At 39.5% G+C, this 15307-nt stretch overlaps 1 protein-coding gene across 2 annotated transcripts in view; it reads right to left on the bottom strand.

The window, feature by feature from the left end:
* The window catches only part of LOC147314983 (glutamate receptor ionotropic, kainate 1), a 35672-nt gene that overhangs the window by 6588 nt on the left and 13777 nt on the right, over window positions 1-15307 (bottom strand). The window contains exons 4-15 of one of the 2 annotated variants that reach the window (XM_086262109.1): window positions 10946-11127; window positions 10365-10418; window positions 9255-9428; window positions 8725-8868; window positions 3031-3138; window positions 2488-2529; window positions 2033-2146; window positions 1736-1939; window positions 1415-1638; window positions 1122-1240; window positions 754-971; window positions 4-229 (exon numbers count right to left, since the gene is read on the bottom strand). In XM_086262109.1, coding sequence (XP_086118235.1) covers window positions 4-229; window positions 754-971; window positions 1122-1240; window positions 1415-1638; window positions 1736-1939; window positions 2033-2146; window positions 2488-2529; window positions 3031-3138; window positions 8725-8868; window positions 9255-9428; window positions 10365-10418; window positions 10946-11127 — 1809 coding nt within the window. The remainder of the gene's footprint in view (window positions 1-3; window positions 230-753; window positions 972-1121; window positions 1241-1414; window positions 1639-1735; window positions 1940-2032; window positions 2147-2487; window positions 2530-3030; window positions 3139-8724; window positions 8869-9254; window positions 9429-10364; window positions 10419-10945; window positions 11128-15307) is intronic. The other variant, XM_086262110.1, reaches the window with a different exon arrangement.

The following is a 15307-nucleotide window of genomic DNA, read 5'->3' as shown; positions in this document are numbered from 1 at the left end:
TACCAATTGGGGTTCCAACACCATAGCCCTTTGAGTCTATCAAGCCTCCGATCTGTGTGAGGTTGCAGTTGCGCTGGCTGATGTACTCGATGCTGGTCGACTCCATCAAGAGGGCATAATCTGTAGTGAGGACTCTTTGAATCCCTTCACGGTTGTTTTTCACTAATGCTGTGTTTTTCCTGCTGCTCATGAAAGCCCACATTTTCTCATAAGTAGAGATTTTCGATTTCTGTTGAATCAAAATCAACATTTGTGGATTATTAAAACCACGGTCAAATCTACAAGCACCAAAACGGCATTTTAGACAAAAGAAAGCATCTTTACACCTTTCCACACCTTTGGCGCCTGCTTCTAATATTTAAAATGAAACCATATTTGCAGGGTATCTGTTGACTGGTGCCATCTCCTGCTGTGCATCAGAGCACAAATCTCTTCAAGTTCATTCAATTTTCACCATAGATTTAGATAAACTGCTGGGTCTGCTGCAGGCAAAATAATAAATCCGTCAAATCTTTATGGAACAGTCTCCCACAGGTTCTTGTTAAACTGATACATGGGGAAATTTCCAAGACACTAACCTTTAACCCTCCTCTTTTTCCAAACCAAATCAATTTTATGCCAGCCAGTCAGGCTGCACATGACTGAAGACTGTTGGCTCAAGGGTAAAACTTGCCAGGCTAATTAAAATTAAAAGCAGTGTTCTTATTTCCATTCTTCCCCTACAATTGTCCTGTAAAACAAAAAGACGGTTACCTTAAAAAAGGTCATGGTGGAGCCATCTCTTACGGCACCGTACTCTATTTTGGTTTGCTTGGCCAAATCATCAGCGGAGTCAATTGGCGAGTCCATTCTTTCCACTGTGAGGAAGGCGGCCAAGTTGGCAGTATATGAAGAGATAATGATCAGGGTAAAGAACCACCATATCCCACCAACTATCCTTGTAGAGAGAGCCTTCGGCATCAGTTCAGATCCTATCAGATAAGATTACAAATCACATTATTGATTCATAATTAAATTGAATACTTACTTACTTGAAATTAAATGAATACTTAAAAGGAATGATTAAATGTGCTTTACCAAAGGAAAACTTCTGCCTGCATAAAAAGATAATAAAGGGATACCTTGCTGCATAAGTGCGCCGACTCCAAACCAGACACTGTTTATTAGAGTGAAATTGTTTTCAACCACATCCGAGTCTGGGTTGCAGGGGTGAGGGTTGTACCACTCATAAGGAGTAAACCTAAAGGTTATGAATGAAAAAAATCATCGGTTAAAATTAATAAGTGACTATTGGCCTGTTACAGACTGAAAGTCAAAATGTTAAACTGAAATTTTGCCTTTACATAAACAGTGTTGCTTAAATGTAAAAGCAACTATAATAAGTTCACATCAAATAGCACTTTTTTTTCTTTACCTGGCAATAACAAAAAGCACACAGCTGACACCAAGGCATGCCAACAACACGTACATCCAGATATCAGGAGAGAGTGGGTTAAGGAAGGAGAAGACTCCTGGATTTGTGCCGTTGGGTTTGTGGTAGAGGATGCTGATTCCCAGCGTCATGAATGGCTTCGAGAAATCAATAACTTTTTCCCTGACATATGTGATAGTGAGAGGGGCCACAGCAAGATCAGCCACCTAGTAAAGAGCAAAAATCACTGTCAGCTGCAGACACTGTGACGCTTTGAACAAGACGTCTTCTCTCTTACATTAAGACTGACTGATCAGTACTCACATGATCAATGAGTTCCCGCACCATGCCATTCCACTCCCCTTTGTCATTCTGAGCTCCATATTTGCCATCTGACACCAACTTTACTTCATAAGAGAAGCCCAAAATGTTAGAGAGCTCTTTGAGCAGGTCGAGACAGTAACCCTCAAAGCGGTCATTTCCATAAAGCGGCTTGTCAGATTTCTTATACATGACATAAGGATTTTCCTGGTGAACGACAGAAAGGTTTCAGTGGATTATATAATACAAATACATTTGAAATCAAATGCTCACTAGCAATGATTTTATGTCTGTTCATACCAGAATAGTAGTGACAATAAGGGTCCTATTGGCCATTGAGTCTGTTACATTTGTGGATGAATCCTTGTTAATTTCTGATAAATTAAGGCCTGTTTGGGAGTTCCACACACCAATCTGTAACAAATAAAATATCCAAATAACCACAGTGGCTGGACTTTAAATAGTTGCTACCTGGGTAACCTTCGCACAATTGAGGAAAATAAGGTAAAGACAGGAAAAGAAAGCAGTAACAAGTAGAAAAGTTAATATGAAAAACACAGACATAGGGGGGAAAAAAAGGAAAGGCTCACAAAATGTTATAAACTTGAAATGCCAGTAGAGAAATGTACACCATTTCTAAGAACCAGTACCTGAACCTTTTTATTTTTTAATGAAAAGGGGTAACGTCACAAAGGTATAGTAAATTAGTAGGTGTCAATATTCCTTTAGTGTGCCGTGGCAGCTAAAGTACAGACCTTTTTCCACACTTTATTCAAGCGGTTGTTGCCCGTGTTTGTCTTGCAAAAATAATAAAGAGAAAGCATTTTAATCACAGATCACAGAAGGGGGAATAATTCTTCTGTTAGCAGTTTTTACACCCAACTGTGTTAACCGAGGTTTAAAGTCTTTGCAGTGATGATAGCATGAACAGGTAACAGCTTCTTAATGACCTGTCAAAACCGAGAGTAGCATTGTCACTGTGATTAAAGGAACATGCACACACTTGCAAGCTTGAAGAGACAGCTACAAGTTATTTTGAGAGAGCAGTGTGTCAAAACAGTTCAAAAAGTTACTTTTTAAATGCATAATTATGACACCACATTTCAAGATTTATGTAGTCTTAATTAAATTGGTCTATATGTTGGTTTAAAGACAAGTCATCTTTTTGCATATTTTTGGGAAAATGCAGTTAACAGCTCTGTCTATGCTCATTAATGATACTCAGCTCTGCTTTAATGTGTATTAACAGAATAACAGTAACATGTATTAACGGTATAAACATGGGTTAGACACTTCACCTTCTCCAAGCCGTCCTCCTTCAGGCTGATGACATCTAAATCAAATTCTTTCCTCAGACCGTCCGTCTTGTTTATTATTATTTGTCCTGTCAAGCCGTTCCACTGTGCCTGTTTCAGAAAACACAAGCAAAGACCCCCTCAGGTTTGTTTCCTGTTTTTTTTCTTCCTTTTTTACATCATATCAATGCAAAACAAAGCAGGAGCCCGGAAAAAATGAAAACAGCTTTTAAACATGAATAATTGATGAGTACTTCATTAAGCAAAGAAGACTGACTTGGCTCACAATGGATGTTTTTGCATTGGCTAGATTCTCAATGGAAATATTAAATGTCTCCGAGTCTGTAACACAGAGGATGGTGATGTAAATGGAGCAGGCAGGCATGCCCTCTGTCTGTGAAGAGAGCAGCGGGTGGGCAGCAGCGCTCAGATATATTTGAAATCAGTTGATAATGAAGTTAGCTCAGTTGAATTACAGTCAGGTTAAATCTGTTACAGAGAGCACAGAGAAAGTAGCTTTATATCTGCACTGACAGAGAATGAAGTCAATTTCTTTATGGAAAGATGCAACAACGAAACATCAATAGACCTTTTCAGTACATTCCTATGACGTCTATGTGTGTGAATGTGTGTGCGAATGGGTGGATGACTGGATGACTGGATATGTAAAGCGCTTTGGGGTTCTTAGGGACTAGTAAAGCGCTATATAAATACAGGCCATTTACCATTTTTACCATGACATTCTAACTGTAAAGCCGAAAAAAATGATAATTATTGTCAGTTGACCCCCAAATAAAATGCTTGTACAGTACTGTGCAAAAGTCTTGACTCACGTTTGATTTCTTTATATTTGCTAGGAAAATGGGAAACAGGTGCAGCACATTATTGAAATGTGTACAAACTCAGTCTCTGCACAGCTTTAACAAGCTTGAAACTCAGTGTTTTGGTTGGATCACCTTTAGTCTTCATCACAACCTGAAATCTGTTTGGCAAGCTTTTTACTTACACTAGCTCTACTTTGTAGTCTTTGGGAATAGTTCTCAAGACTTCTTGAAGCACATTCAAATGCACGGGAGTCATTATCCTTATCTTTACACACTGTGGTATCAATTGATATTTTTCACAGATTCATCTAAAGAAATGATAATTGGAAAATTATGTATACAATATCCTGTTAGGCTTAAAAGATTCACAGGTGACTTAAAAACAAACAAACATGCGAAGGTACAAAGACCAGAAAGAAAATGAATAAAAAAGCAGCCAATGCTGAAACAAAAATGTTGAAAAACTTCAGAAAGGAGCCCGGAGAACTACCGTATTGTTCATCAAGAGCACTTGATAACAAAGCCTGGCTTCTTGGAGGCAAAATATACAGAAATGAGGGGTGGTGCAGGACTTTCTCACAATACCAGTGCGTTTTGATCCAAATGTAAAACAAAGCCAGATTTCTAAATGACAACACTACATTACATTTAAATGTAAGAACAAAAATGTCAAGTTCGGGGGAAAAAAGCATCTCAATATTACAGTTAGGTTTCAATATAACGTTGCTTTTTTTTAAAGCAATGTTGAAAGCAGCCACAAATATCAAACATGGGAAATAACATATGGTATTCAGGACATGAACAGTGTGGTTTGTGTATTTTTAAAGAATTGGTTCAACTTAATGTTTGTTTACTCTAAGAGCAAGGCATTATGGTATTGGAGTGACACCGAGGACATGCCGTCAAAAACTTTTTATAGCATATATATACAGATTTTAAGAAATACAGTGTCATGCTAGTATTAAACACTGCAAAATATTCCACTAAAATCTATTCTGCTGGAAATAGCATACAGGTGAATTTAGAGATGCAAACCAACAGTGAGCCTTTGACTTTGAAGTGAAAAATATTCCATTAATTCGACTGGAACCGAAGCAAATTCATCTTGAGCCATTAGTACACGCAACAAGCAATAAACAAAACAAGATTAAGAAAAAATGTAATCCAGTGTCATCATTCTGAAGCAGTATGATGAAATTGATTTTGCAGAAAGAAAGAAAGAAAAGGAGGATAGTATTCCATGTCAGGAATCACACATAAACTTAAGAGTTCATATTAAACTTGATCACGTCATGAGAAACATCAGTTTCTTTAATACATATAGAAGGTTAGAGGGTATCATTCAATGAAAATGCCCTTTGATATGTCTGCTTTCCAGTGTCGTCACTCACATCTTTGAGATCTGTTGACCCTTCAGTCCAGATTTATTCTTTTGATTAATTCTCCTTTTTAAATCCTCACCAATCAGATTTTCTCTCTCTTGACAATGTGTTTCCACGACTGCAGTTTATATGCAGTTAGGTCTATATTTTGTTGGACAATTTTTTTGTAGTTTAAACTAAAGAGACAAAAAGTAATTGAAGGGGTTTAACAAACATATTGTATCTACTGTTTATGAAATACAGCCATTTTTATAGATAGTACTCCTATCTATAAATATATATATAGTTACATATATTTAAATATTAGGACTGTTTTTAATCCTTGAATGAAAACCCTTTGTAGTCAGTGACTATCTTAAGCCTAATCTGAATCTGAGCAGAGAATATAGCCCAATCACATCATCAATAAACACTGCTGGTCTGGTTCCACTTGCCTCTACCATATCTCCATATTTTTCCCATCATCCTTCCTGGTACAAGTTAATCTTGGATTCATCAGTCCAGATATTTTTCTGTGAAGACTCTTTTAGATGTTTACTGGTTACACTCGTGTTCTTGAGTGTAACCATGTTTTTGAGTGTAACCAGCGGTTTGCAGCCTTTGTCTTGAAAGAACAACAGAACGGGCCTCACCTAACCTTGAAATTGGTTGTTGGTCAATTGTGCAAAGTATTTTAAGCCTCTAAAACCGTGTATGAAAATGTTTCTAATTCTGCAAAACTTTTATCAAAGCCCTCTGAATTAAAGTGGAAAATCTTGGCTCTAATCACAGTTGTTTAACTGATTTAAAATCTATGGTGGTATAGAGAGGCAAAACCACTCTTTGTCCAAGAAGTGGACCTATTTTTTATATTTGTAAGATAATGATACTGCCGCCATTAAAAACCCATGACCACATGAGAGGAAACGGTGAGAAAAAACAATATTTTCTTTTTTCCACATCAATACTGTATCTAAAATCAGATCCAAGCACATTCATCTGTATGCGTTCAAAGTGCCCCTAATATTCTTGAACAGTTAGTTCTTCATAAAACTTAACTTTCCCTGTTAAATGTGTGGCACAGCACCAAGTCTTGCAGGCAGATTTGTCAGTTTACCTTTCCACCCCCACAAGAGCAGAGTGTAGGCTGAGCTACTGAACAGCACTTAGTGTCTTGCTCAAGGGCCCATCAGCTAATGCTGTTAAGTTATAGTTCTTAATTTAAAATACAGTCTGAAAGGACCATACTAATATGTTTACATATTTTCAATATAGTCTCTACATATGTTAAACTTTTCCACCATTAAACTTTTATATAGGCATGTACACATTAACTTTCTAAATGGTGTGTTTATTTGTGAATGTGTTTTTCACCATTCAAGCAGCTACTCGTTTGTTTAAGGTATCCAATTTGTCTTGTAGAAGCTTGGAAATGACCTGCTATAAATGATTCAGCTCTGCATACATCACGTCTGGTTTGATTACTGTTAGAGTTACATAATTATTGTGTGGTAATGCATCATGGACTAAATCAGAGTGCCTCTCATACAAGCGGTAACAGGAATAAGGAGAGGCATAATGGCAGGTCTATTGTAAGCTGAAGACATCATTTCCTTTGAATATTCCAAATACTCAGTTTAAGCATTCTCCAGATAAGCACACCCCTGTCAGCTCCACCAGACACATAGTCAGTATACTACTTTGCAGTGCAGAACTTATGTTTGATAATAAGATGAAACTTATGAGCAAAATATGATAGATGTACAGTATTTGTCAACCAGCTTCCCTAAGTTCCCTGTAAGATTGTGTGTCGTGGATTTGCTAAGTGTTTCCATTAATGACTAATTTAAAAGCTAAACTTAGTACAAAAAATAAGGACATTTATGTTCGGTCGATTATTTCTTTGCTTCCTGGCAATAACTCTTATACTGCTAGAAAGTCTGTTTACAGTATTTCTCATTAAATGGTGCCACATTTGTAAGGAAAATGCATTTGTGGGTTGAGCAGCAGAGCTGAGCATGTGGGTTGCGCCCATAAAAAACTTGCCAAATCTTCTTTATCCAACCATATAGGCTTTATTGCTAACACAAATTTCCTTACTTTCTCTGCTAAGTTTCTATCAATTCATTCACCCAGCCATCAAGCCTAATGCCCAGACCGTCCTTTCCCCATCCACAACCTGTATATTCCCCTCTCCTTCCCAGGTTTTCCCAGGTCAGCTGGGAAACGTAATCTCTCCAGCATGTCCTGGATCTTCCCTGCTTCTTTTTTGGTTGGATATGCCCAGAACCCCTTGCTTAGGATGCATACAATTCCTGAATCACCTCCACTCTCTCTTTTAGCTTTACTCCGAGTACTTCCCAAATGATCAAGGTCCTTAAACTACCTTCAAGGATGAGCCAGACACCCTTCAGAGGAAGCTCAGTTCTGTCACTTGTATCTCCAGTCTTATTCTTTCAATCACTTACCCAGGTTCACAACCATAGCTGAGGACCCTAGTAGCTAAGGTTTACCAGTAAATTGAAAATCTATATAGTATGGCAGTAAAATATTGGCTGGTAGTGACGTGTGTTGTATGCATAATATGCTGTAAATGGGAGAACAGTAAAAAGAAAGCACTGGAATGGCACTTTTAAATTTAACCACTGTACTAAAACAACAATGTTCATTTTAGGATGTTTGGGCTTTTTTGTGTGTAGAAGAAAGAATATTACAGTGGCAGTCATCAGTCGACAAGAAAATTACATTTTACATCGCTTTGTTTTTATGTAAAAATACTTTTCTCAAGTCTAATTACAGACAATATCTTTAAAGACCATACAGCTAAAAGTCTCATTCATTTACACTCTGCTGCCTGGGTCATTTGGCCTTGCTTGTTGCTGTCAATATTCTCTCCTCACTTACAACAAGAAGAGCTCATTGGTTAAAGAAACATCTAATTAGAGAGTGCAATAACAAGAGAGCTTATTAAAGTGAGATGAATATATCTTGACACAGATGAAAAAGTCTGCTTCCACAGCAGGCAGCGTGTTTTTTTCAACCTGTCAGGCTTTGCTGAGTGTTTGTCTCATTGTGTTTCTGTTTAATCTGCTGTTAGATCAACAATTCATGCAGAAATATTTTTCGTGTTCAACAGAGCAAGAAGCATGCTACATGATCCTTAGCACGAGTCTTCAGTTTTAGCATTATTATTAGCTCATGAGGAGCTGTCTCAAATCTACATTGTCTTTACCTGCTTTCATAAACATTCACACAAGGAGCAGCATTCCTCCATGGACAGCTCTAATCTTTACAAGACTACCAACATGTGATGCATGACGTCAATCACCATGTCTTGAAAAAATTATTTTCAATATAATCATCACACACTCGTTGCTCATTCACCAGATCTAATCTCCTAACTCTATTGTTTCTGCTCTTGCACAAAACAAGTGACACAGAGGCAGCGGGCTATGAAAAGGACAGATGAATGGATGGAGCGCCGGTGTCACACATTCATTAGGCAGACTCACATCTTTGAGCATGCTCATGAAGCGTGATCCAAAGCGCCAGGGTTTGTGTCGGTGGCACTGAAGGGAGCTCACAGTGATCTGAGAGGTGCGTTGTGAGGCAGCAGCCACCATGTAGACGGCGTCGTACATCAGAGCTGCTTCAGTCTGAAAGAGAAATGTGGCCATCATCCTCTGTTACTGGGGACTGCAAATCACATGTCATCCAGTTATCACACCCGGGCTGTCTATGTACATAAACAGCAGCATTTCATTTCTGCAAGCACACTCAAAGGTACAGCAGCAGTTTTAGAAAATTCATAAAATTTCTGTATTTTGACCCAAGTGTATGCAATGAGAGCTAGTGAAAATGTATTAAAGATCTCATGCAGTGTTACAAATAAAGCTTGAGTAGGTACATTTACATGTCTGGCTTTTTATTACATTGTTACTTGATAGTATCTGGAGACAAAGTTAACAAAATGTCTATTTCATGTGCTGATTTGAAAGTTTCTATCGATAATACAGAAAGCATTAAGTAAAACTAGGCTTACTGTCATCATCCCCTCCATCATTCCAGTCTCGGCTTTGGAGGGTGCCTGCAGTCGCTCCATGGCCCATCTTTCGACCACCGAAGCCACATGAGGATTGTCTATGTTTAGCAATCTGAACCCCGTCATGTTGACCCCGCTATAGCGGTATGGCTCCAAATCAAGGGCAAACAGGTCCTAAGGGGATTGATGTGACATGACATAATCTTCTTCTTTCAGCGGTGATCATCTGCCTCCATCTCTGCCTGTCCCCAGCATCCCTCTCTGTCACACCAACCCTCTTCATGTCCTCCATCACTACATCCATTAACCTTCTTTGTGGTCTTCCTCTTATGCCTGGCAGCTCCATCTTCTACATCCTGTGTCCAATATAGCTACTATCCCTACTCTGCACATGTCTGAAACCATCTCAGCCTTGCTTCTTCAAACTGCTCGACTTGAGCTGTCCCTCTGATGTAATCACTTGTCTTGTCCATCCTCTTCACTCCCAATGAAAATCTTAACATCTTCAACAGTGCGTCAATGTCCAAATACATCTTAGCAGATCTCACTACCATCTTGTAAACCTTCCCTTTCACTCTTGCTGCTGTCCTTCTGTCACAGATCACTGACAAAACCTGTCTCCACCCTGCCTGCACGCTCCTCTTAATCTTCCCTGCGCACTGTCAGGAACTTTGGATGGTTGACCCAGGTGTTTCTACTCCTCCTCCATATTTACTCCTTGCATCTTAGCTGTTAAACCTGCCTGTCTGTCAATTAAACACATTCTGTCTTCCCTCTACTGACTTTCACTCCTAATGTCAATATGAGACCAAGATATAGTTAACTGAAGAGAAAGGGTAAACCAACACTTGATTAAAACAGTGGAACAACATGAGTACAAGGTAATAACATGGAATTATGCCAAGGGCACCCAGCAGCCTTATTATAAAACAAACCACAGATGTGCAGGCTCATCAGCATAACTCAGTAGTGTAGCATAAAAACAGACTTTAGGCAGGCCAGCATTGTGTAGTTATGTGGCATCATAGCAAAATACCTATCTATCAAGTTTCAGGAGTCACAGTTATTATGATCAGAAAGAGGGTTTTTTGTAAAAGATTTGTCTCTTACCAATGTGGTGAAGAAAAAGTGGTAATATTCAGTCATCATTCCCATGGACAGAATCTAAACAGGGAGAAAGTGTTTGAGAGTTTTCTGTTTAACGGTACAGTGGAGGTTTGTTCCAGCCACAATAAATAATCTTCTCTTCCGCCTAAGACCAACCAACCATACCCACAACCACAGCGAGCGGCAAATTATTTATTCCATCCATTTCCTGAATTGTCTCATATTTCTTTGGCTCACATTAACAACTATGCGAGTGAGTATATGTCACAATTTTCTCCTGTTAGTGAAGTGTCTTCAATTAATCTTCCGAGCAGCTGTTGGTTCTAAACGTGTACGTCTGGCCCAGAAATAGGCTCTGCTTGGATTTGGTAATGAACACAGGATTTCTGAAGGGGATAGAAGTGCACTAATCTTGCACGTAGTGAATATTAAACCAACAGCAATTCAGAAAAGAGATTTAGAGGCTTTTTTTTTCCATTGAAGAAAGAAAATCCACATTGGTTATCTGATCAAATTTTCACTTTATGTGGCGTGTGGCTGAACCCTCAGTGGCCCACAAACTGGCAGAAGTGCATGTTATTCACCTGCTTGAGAACATCAGCTGATGTTTGGTAAGAGCAGTCAAAGATGACATAGAACTCCTTCCCTTTCTTCATTTCCTTCAGCAGGGGACGGGCATCTTTACTTCCTGTGGGCAGCTGCCGGATCTTTATTTTAATGCTGTATCTGGATGGAGCTTTGATCAACTCTTGCAGACGAATCAGGCCTTGAATCAAAAGACAAGGAGGCAATTATTAAACACAACAGTCCCCGTTTTAATGGAAACCTTCCACCTGGAACATTTTAACTGTACAAGTTTACTTATATGATGTAAGGAAAAACTAAAATTCCACCTCCAAGGCCAAAGCTACCAAGCCAAATTCAATAAAATTGTGTGGAGATGTTTGGACATTCGCAGAAGAGGGATAGTGGATATGCAAAGGATACTGAAGATGTTAAAGCCATTCAAAAGAGGAAGACCACAGAGAAGATTTATGGATGCAATAAAGGAGGATGTGTAGAGTGTTGGTGTGACAGAAGAGGATGCTAGGAATAAGATGATATGGAGGAAAAAGGAAGATGATTTGCTGTGGAGACCCAAAAGGGAGCAGCCGAAATAAGGCGATGAAGAAGAAGGCAAAGGATCAAGCCACACAATTTTAGTTCAAATTCAATTCAGTTAACTTCCATTATATTTATTCACCACAACAGCTGGCTCAATGCGCTTAAAATCCAGATTACTCTCTTTAAAACTGCAAAATGAAAAATTGGCCTTGATTGAGGTCACTGCATTTTCTCCTGCTTCGTATTACAGCACCTCTCATTTATTTTTAGGGGCCTTTTATATGAAATTAAGCAGAGCACAAAAAAGCAAACCTTGTTTAAAGAAATCCATCAGGTCAACAGTTCTCTGGTGTCATGTCGTAGGAGCAGCAAGAATTTAAACATTTAATCATTTAATCTGATTATTTTGCATCCCACCACAACATTTGGCAGCTAATGGCAGCTATTATATATGAAACAAATATTTATTTTATTTTGACTTGAATGTGGATTTTTTGTTTTGTTTTTAAAAGCATCTTTTAACCACAAGCTGCCTCATCTGCACTTTCATTGCTTCCTTCCTCAGTGTTTTCAAATCCCAGGTTTCCTCAAACTATGGGAATGCTACTTAAAGAGGTACAATGCTGTCCTCTGCAAAAGGAGAGATTTTTTCAACATCGGCAATAAAACTATATTTAAAAAATATTTAGTTACTGTAATTTGCCAGAAGATTAAATTTATGCCTACTCTGGCACTATATTGGTTAATGCTGCAGTTCCACAAAGTGACCAGGAGGGGTCACATACCTAAAATAAGTGATTGCTAGCCTGATACTTAGTGGCCAGACACCCTGATAACCAGAGCCCCTGAAATTTTGGGGGTCACGTGGGTCATGTAGCCTTGAAATAGTTCCCGCAAGTACAGTCACTGCTGCTTACCGGGCAGTTTAAATGCATGTTGATAACATATCGTTGCAAATAAATAAATGATACTGAAATAGTATAATTTGCAACAGGAAATGTTTTTAAAAATATATTAGTAATATTCAAATGCTATAATGCAGCAGTATGCAAATCATTTCACACTAGTGTAAATGCTTTAAAGAAATATGAATTATACAACTGTGATCTGCACATATTATTGAAAACATTTTTACAGGCTTTCGTGCAGCAGTTTGTGTCTCTTCCGGGATTTGAAGGGATGTTTTACTTCTTAGGGTATAAATCACCTCACACTGCACTATGGACATTTTCTTCTATAGATAGACATGACTGGAAGCCGGAATTACTTTTAAGTAAGAATAAGAGGCGGTCGGATGATCCAAATATCAATCGTATCGATACCAACACTAGTATTGGTATTGGATCGATACAAGCACAATTGAATCGATACTTTGCTTTTATCCTTCAAATTCAGTATGTAGCCCACTGAACTGTGTTAATTATTTCTTGGTCAGAGGGCCCGGTGGCGCCAGTGTCCGGCAGCCTCGCCTCTGTCAGTGCGCCCCAGGGTGGCTGTGGCTACAATGTAGCTTGCCATCACCAGTGTGTGAATGTGTGTGTGAATGGGTGAATGACTGGATATGTAAAGCGCTTTGGGGTCCTTAGGGACTAGTAAAAGCGCTATATAAATACAGGCCATTTACCATTTACCATTTGGAAAAAATAAACCTCAAACGTGCATTATGAAAAATCTCCAAACCTTTTGTGGTCTTTACAGACAGAAAAATTTACATTTCAGTTTCAAAACACACAAAAAGCTGAAAGTTGTGTTTTGTTGTGTTAACTAATGATTGTGGAAAGTAACAATCACAGTGGTGGTGAAAATTTGTTCAGAATTTGCAAATTGAGAATTCATCTTATAAATCATGGCACACTACTCGTCCCCCCATTAGCTGCCTGAATAACCAATTCGTACTGATATCGTCAATACTGGCCCTGTATTTACACTCAACAAAAATATAAACGCAACACCTTTGTTACTGCTCCCATTCCCCATGGGATGGACGTAGAGACCTAAAATTCATTCCAGATACACAATATAACCATCCCTCCCAAACAGTGGTCACAAATCAGTCCAAATGTGTGGTAGTGGGCACATCTGCTATATTGAGATAATCCATCCCACCTCACAGGTGTGCCACATCAGGATGCTGATCTGACATCATGAGTAGTGCACAGGTGTACCTCAGACTGCCCACAACAAAAGGCCACCCTGGAATGTGCAGTTTTGTCTCACAGCAAAATGCCACAGATGCCACAAGCAATGAGGGAGCGTGCAATTGGCATGCTGACAGCAGGAATGTCAACCAGATCTGTCGCCCGTGCATTGAATGTTCATTTCTCAACCATAAGCCGTCTCCACAGGCGTTTCAGAGAATATGGCAGCACATCCAACCGGCCTCACAACCGCAGACCTCGTGTAACCACACCAGCCCAGGACCTCCACATCCAGCAGGTTCACCTCCAAGATCGTCTGAGACCAGCCACCCAGACAGCTGCTGGAACAATTGGTTTGCACAACCAAACAATTTCTGCACAAACTGTCAGAAACCGTCTCAGGGACGCTCAACTGCATGCCCGTTGTCCTCATCGGGGTCTTGACCTGACTCCAGCTCGTCGCCGTAACAGACTTGTGTGGGCAAATGCTCACATTCGATGGCGTCTGGCACGTTGGAGAGGTGTGCGCTTCATGGATGAATCATGGTTCACATTGTTCAGGGCAGATGGCAGCTGAGAATGTCCCAGTTCTTGCATGGCCAGCATACTCACCAGACATGTCACCCATTGAGCATGTTCGGGATGTGCTTGACCGGCGTATACGACAGCGTGTACCAGTTCCCACGAATATCCAACAACCTCGCACAGCCATTGAAGTGGAGTGGACCAACATTCCACAGGCCACAATTGACAATCTGATAGACTCCATGCGACGATGTGTTGCACTGCATGAGGCAAATGGTGGTCACACCAGATACTGACCGGTTCTGGGTCCCCAGACCCCCAATAGCGCAAAAAACTGCACATTCCAGGGTGGCCTTTTGTTGTGGGCAGTCTGAGGTACATCTTTCTACGTAGCACTCATAATTCTTATTCTCATGTATATATGTTTGGCACTGATCACCACCTGCACTCATGTATATATCTTTCTACGTAGCACTCATAATTCTTATTCTCATGTATATATCTCATGTATATCTCATGCACATATCTCTCTTTCTACATAGCACTTTCCTAATGTTGTAAACCTCAACATCTGGCAATAAACCCATTCTGATTCTGATTCTGATTCTGATTCTGACCTGTGCACTACTCATGATGTCAGATCAGCATCCTGATGTGGCACACCTGTGAGGTGGGATGGATTATCTCAATATGGCAGATGTGCCCACTACCACACATTTGGACTGATTTGTGACCACTGTTTGGGAGGGATGGTTATATTGTGTATCTGGAATGAATTTTAGGTCTCTACGTCCATCCCATGGGGAATGGGAGCAAAAACAAAAGTGTTGCGTTTATACTTTTGTTCAGTGTACTTGGTATTGGATCATACCAAAATTTGTAGTGTGGCACAGCACTACTGTGAATGAGGGAAAGTGTGAATGTTGAATGTTTTTGTTGAAACGTCTAGGCAAGTATATACATGTTAAATTACAAGATACACATGTTCAAATAGCATCAATTATCACAACTTCAGGATTTTATTTCTATATGAGATTTCTTCATAATTGAAACAATAAGAAAAAGTAGTCTGAAGTAGTGATGGGACGTTCTGTATCGAGGCTTCGGAGCGTGTGTCAAGTAATGGAGGGGGCGTTTCCGCGAAGCGCGTATCGAGGCTTGCTTCATTTATGGGAGGAG

The sequence above is a fragment of the Aulonocara sp. 'chitande type north' Nkhata Bay genome, linkage group LG14 (genome assembly GCF_057382095.1).
Source record: "Aulonocara sp. 'chitande type north' Nkhata Bay isolate Kocher_YH1m ecotype deep benthic linkage group LG14, A_spYH_male_GT1.1, whole genome shotgun sequence".
Classification (NCBI taxonomy): Eukaryota; Metazoa; Chordata; class Actinopteri; order Cichliformes; family Cichlidae; genus Aulonocara; species Aulonocara sp. 'chitande type north' Nkhata Bay.
Note: the sequence above shows the minus strand (reverse complement) of the source record. Positions and strands in the feature narration are given on the sequence as shown.